The 5,908-nt window shown below is 35.8% G+C and overlaps 1 protein-coding gene across 1 annotated transcript in view; it reads left to right on the top strand.

Moving 5' to 3' along the window:
• The window catches only part of LOC142341819 (uncharacterized), a 63,988-nt gene extending 58,373 nt beyond the window's left edge, over positions 1-5,615 (top strand). The window contains exon 12 of the mRNA XM_075393060.1: positions 4,410-5,615. Within this exon, the coding sequence (XP_075249175.1) occupies positions 4,410-4,822 (413 nt within the window). The 3' untranslated portion in view covers positions 4,823-5,615. The remainder of the gene's footprint in view (positions 1-4,409) is intronic.
• Positions 5,616-5,908: the final 293 nt, after the last annotated feature.

The following is a 5,908-nucleotide window of genomic DNA, read 5'->3' as shown; positions in this document are numbered from 1 at the left end:
TATTCATTTATTTATATATATATATATATATATATAAGATTTCAACAAAATCTACGTATATATATGTATAATATATATACGTAGATTTTGTTGAAATCTTTAACATATACATATTTTTATATTTATATATGTATATATATTTATTTATTTATTTATATATATATATATATATATATATATATATAATATTATACATATATATACGTAGATTTTATTGAAATTTTTAATGAAAACTTCTTTTTTGTGCGTCTTTTCCTCGCCGCAAAAAATCAAAAGCCAAAATGATGTCTGAGTGTTGTTTGTGGAAGTTGTCGCTTTTACTTTTTTTCGTGATAGAGTTTGTTTTGCGCCAGTTGCTGCAAAATTTTATGACCAGATTGTTTTTCGTAGACTCAACTGTTTGCTCTTTGTGTTCAGAGAAACAAATTATAAAAACAATGTAACTGCTAATTGCCAATTTCCATGATATATGTGTGCGCCTTTTATATAAGCAGATTTCATTTGTATATTGTGCCTGAAGCTCTAATGTATGAAAAAGTGTTCTTTTATTTTTCTCTCCCTCTCTCAAAAACGCGACAAAGGTAAATCACTCTCTTCTCGTCAATTCGTTCAGTCGTTTGACCTAAGCACTTCGTTGTCACGTGTAGCGTTAATTTTTACCTCCTGTGTTAAATACATCCAAAAAGTATCAATATTTTTACATATATATAATATATAAAATATATATATATATATATATATATATATATATAATCTATATATATATATATAATCTTGATGCTTTTGCTATTTTGCTCGCCGTTTTTGTCGCTTTTTTAATATGCTTTTACACTTTTTTTCATGTTGTTTTGTGGCTGAGTGTGTTTTTTCATTTCAAATTTGTTTTTATGTTGCTGACTGGGGCTTTTTGATTTCGTTAATATCAATTTCAGTCCGAGAAAATACGCTAAGTTAAAAAACATTTTTGCCTAGTTTTTCTTTTTTGATTTTTCTGCCTAATTCTTCTGCTCTTTTGCCCCTCCGAATATTTTTTCTGTTCATGATGTGTGTAGCGGGGTTTGTAGGATTATTGTTACTAAGTGAAATCAATTAAAGGTTTGATAGCACATGATTTCATATGATAAATTTATCAACTCTGCAGTTTTATACTTTTTATTTCATGTTTTTGATCCCTCTCAAAGGAAGTTTTAGAGCCTTATATTAGTCCTGTGCTATTTAATGCATTTTTTCGCTTGACCGATTTTTTGTTTGAAGTTTGAAACTTTTGACAAACCGTCTTCTAAAACATGATAAACAGTATTGCCTTGAAGACATTAAGGGCTCTTAGCCTTTCGGCCTACTAGACTCTAGGTATGTAATTCACGTAAATTATGGAGCCATAAATTCTTTGTTTGAAGGTCGCTTCTTAGAGTTTGAACCCCCCTCCACACACACACACGCACACATACACTCACACACACACACAAGCACGCACACATACACACACGTCCACGCTTATTGAATTAAGCCTGCGCTGGCTTCCTTAATTCGTAGCTCTAGGACTGAAGAAGCCAACCGCGCGCCAGTCGTTTGAGAACAATTTGCCCGACGTTAGTCGGTTATGTTTAAGCGTTTTTCAATGCATTTGGGTGAGGTTTTGCTCAATGAATCAACAGTAGCTGTTTGTTAAGGTGTATGGAGAAAAGTTATTTATAGTTCTCAATTTATTGAGATTTTTAAACAAGTTTTAAAATTATTTCGTCCTTTTTTGTCTGCTCGGTGTTAATGTTATGTTGCCTTATCACTTCTTCAACACAATTAATACAAATCTGACAACCTAATATACCAAATGGTTTCCAAGAATGTTTCCTGTGAAATTTTTTTTCAACCAAGTTGTCAAGAAATGTTTTTAGTTTGCTTTCTCGGTAAATTGATTCAGCCGTTTGGTTCTTCAATTTGAATGGTATCATGAATGGTTTCATCAGTTAGTGGTTAGCTAGGGTGTAAGTTGATAATTACTTCGAGTCGATTCCGGAGTCTTCCGGCTTTTTTAATGAAATTAGATTACCGCTTATGAAACTTTTTTTAAATCTTAGTTACCATCTCTAATGCTTCGTGGTATTGAAACTATCCTCTGTATCCTTTCATTGAAAAACAGGAGGATGTCTAATTGCGAATTTAGAGGAATATCGCTCTATAGAAATCTTTTTTTTGCAGGAAACAATTTTTCGGTTATTTCAGTCACAATGGGGTTTTGGGAATCAGTGGCGGCAATTTTCCGACAATCTGCCGGTTATGTTTTTGATTGCTCTCGAACGACGTAATTTGTAAACGAGTTTTTATTGTAAACGCGCGTGTCTTTTTATGCACATTTTTGTTTCACCTTTTCCTACTAGAATATTTGCTCGATTTCGCTTCTCGATTGGTTTTTTCTCGCTTGACTTTTTAAAATTTTTTTGAGTGAGTTCTGTTGCGCGCATTCATATTTTGTGTTGTGTAGTGGTTAATGTCCCAAAAATTCAGAAATTTTTTGACCGTAATTGTTTCTAGAATATGCCCTCTTTTGCATTGTTTTTCTCTCCAGACCTTCGAGAGCGATTCGTCCGATGTTTTTGATTTTTGTTGGTCAAAACGATTTCCTTTAATTCGTAGTTAATGACGTGAGACTGTTTTCGATTGTGGTATCTATTAGTGATTGTTGAACGCTCAGAATTTTCAACTTTGACAGAATATTGCTAAGTTGCTTCCATTTATTAATTGCTCTCGCACAAAGTTTGTACAATTATATTAGTCCTGCTGCGGTTTTTAATGCGATTTATCTCGTCACCAATGCTTTGTCTGAGGCGTTGGACTTTTCGTGTTCTAAAACCGGATAACAAGTAAAACCCGGAGGGCATTAAGTTCTCTTAGAGCCTTACGGCTCATTCGTCTCTAAATATAGAAGCATGCGATTCACTTAAACTGTTTAAGGAACATAAGTTCAAAATGTAAAGAGTTTGCGCCCTCCAGGTTAATCATTAAATTCTTATTCTTTCTTTGCGTCGATTTTTTCCCTGCTAATGGCAGTAAATCAATCACCTGCCCCGCCCCGCCCCACACAATCCCCTTCAACTACATAACTCTTCCACAAATCTACCTGTCCTCCTCACCATCTATCTAACCCCTGATTGCATCCGCTTCTCCAACTGCCTTACACTACCCACAACCCCAAGCAATCTACCCCCCGCTAGCTACCCCTACGCCTATCTACTCCCCCCAAATACCCCCCCCCCCCACACACACACACACACAACACTTTGCTAACTAAAAATTGTTTGTTTCTAACTATATGTTGCTTTTTCTTTTTTCTAAAATGGATTTTGGCTTTGTCGATATATCTGAAATACGTAGGGTTAGTTAAGAGTTTTAATGGCACGACTCGTTGATTTGTTTCCGTAATTCAATCGACTGTTTTTTGCAAAATTTTTGCCTGACTGTTTTAACTTTTACATTGACTTTTTCATTTTGCGTGATCTAAATTTCTCTCTCATTCGCAGGTGACAGAAGCTGGACTCAAGTTGTGGTAGTTCAACACTAAAAGTCTAATGAAAAGTGCGCCGAAACCTACCCCGCCCCGCCCCACACAATCCGCTTCAACTACATAACTCTTTCACAATACCTGTCCTCCTCACCATCTATCTAACCCCTGATTGCATCTCCTCCAACTGCCTTACACTACTCACAACCCCAAGCAATCTACCCCCCGCTAGTTACCCCCTACACCTATCTACTCCCCCCAATACCCCCCCCCCCACACACACAACACTTTGCTAACTAAAAATTGTTTGTTTCTAACTATATGTTGCTTTTTCTTTTTTCTAAAATGGGTTTTGGCTTTGTCGATATATCTGAAATACGACTCGTTAATGGCACGACTCGTTGATTTGTTTAAATTTTTGCCTGACCGTTTTAACTTTTACATTGACTTTTTCGTTTTGCGTGATCTAAATTTCTTTCTCATTCGCAAGTGACAGAAGCTGGACTCAAGTTGTGGCAGTTCAATACTAAAAGTCTAATGAAAAGTGCGCCGAAACTGGTGTAAGTTTTTTTAGTGTTTATATTGGTATATAATAACCTCTAATGACGTCGTTTGAAGCCCGGCTGCAATTGATTAGAGCTCCCACTGGTCGTTCGAGAGCATTTCGTTAGTCGGTTTTGTTTGTTAGGTTGTGGAATTTTGTCTTCTTTCCCTTCTGTTTCAATCACAATAGAGGTTCATGGGTTCAAGCGGCACCGTTTTCCTGCAATCTGTCGGCTGTTTTTATAAGTAGTTATGAATGATCTTAACAATTGTTTTGTATGGTTCATGTATTATCCGGCAGAAATGTTTGATTTTCGATAATTTGATTTTTAGTTGACAACTTACATAGTCATCCAGCTACTTTTTGTAGGTGACTCTACTGTGAGTGGCATTGCAAACAATACCAACAGCTTTGCGAACAATCAGAATAACAACGAATCGGTTATTCAACCAAACAACAATCAAATCTCGGCAGCTGCAGCAGCCATGGACACTGACGAGGATGAACTGCTCACCAAACTTCTGGACGACTACAGCATCTTTAACAGCAGCTCCAACTCATCCAGTCCAACTGTTCAATTAGGCGAAACAAGTGGACAACTTAGCGCAGCAAACAATGGCAGAATAGTGGCCACCAATAGTGGAACCAATAATGGCAGTATTAATGCAGCACCAACCAGCATTGCTATGTCTTGCATGGCACAAAATGAAACAGCATTGTCCTCAACGATGCAAGGCATGGAGTCTTTTGTATCTGAAGGAGGTCTGCCTGTGTTTCATTAAAACAGGCGCATTGAGAAGACAGATGACCTCTTAGCAGACAAAAGTTTGGTCAGTCCACTTTCATTTGTCCTGGTTCCGCGCAGTGACTCCATAATTTGTCTGTGTAATACTCGGCTAGTATTGTTTCTTTCAATGTAATTTTCAATTATTTCGAGGAATTGTTGAAGCTTGATGTTTTTTTTTTGGTTTTAACATTAAATAATTGTCTGGAAACATATTAAATTTGGTTTTAATCAGAGTTATGTTCTAAGTTATGATCACAGCAAGAAATTTAATTATCGATGAATATTAATAAGACGCTGTTTTATCGTATTTCGTTGTTATTTTGATATTTATTCTTAGTTGTCCTGAGCCTCTGGGAGGCATTAATTAATTAATTAATTGATAAATTATACGTTTGATTCCACTACAGTACTTTGCTAATTGCAACATTCGTCTTCCTAGAATATATAAACGTGCTTGTATATATCTGACACTACTTCCTCCTATTATCAGAACAGATGCCTTTCTTTCTTTCAAACAAACAACCAACCAACCAACCACTTGATACTCTTTCTACTGTGCTCTCTTGTTCTTCTTTTTCTACGCTTTAGTTATCACAGTGGCGCTCCATATAACTTATATCTTTCGGCTGCCTTATTCTTCCTTCCCTCATCTATGTCTTAGCTCCTACTCTTCTTAACTACTCTTGAGTACACTAGTTTCCAAAACGAGCCACATATATTTTGATACTTGTCATATTGTGCTGATTGATAGTAGTACTATTTGCAAATCAATTTATATTTCCTTTCAACACTTTTTTCAACACTTTCAACAGTCACTCATCGATATTAAAGACCGTGCTGCCAAAATGGACGCGATAGTTGGAGGTCAATAAATCCAGGCTAATATTGTGCAATTTTTAATCAGTGACTTACTAAGTGAAGAGAAATTATGTAGTAAAGGTGGTAAAAAGCTTTAGCGTGACAATAAGTTTCGTACCTATTTGATCCCATTGCCTGGAAAAAAATAGAAAATGTTTTCTGTTTAGGTGAACTAACTTTAATAAGTGACATCTACATTTTTGACTTATCTACCAAATGAGGA

This window comes from Convolutriloba macropyga, chromosome 6 (assembly GCF_964194025.1).
Source record: "Convolutriloba macropyga chromosome 6, txConMacr16.3, whole genome shotgun sequence".
Lineage (NCBI taxonomy): Eukaryota > Metazoa > Xenacoelomorpha > Acoela > Convolutidae > Convolutriloba > Convolutriloba macropyga.
Note: the sequence above shows the minus strand (reverse complement) of the source record. Positions and strands in the feature narration are given on the sequence as shown.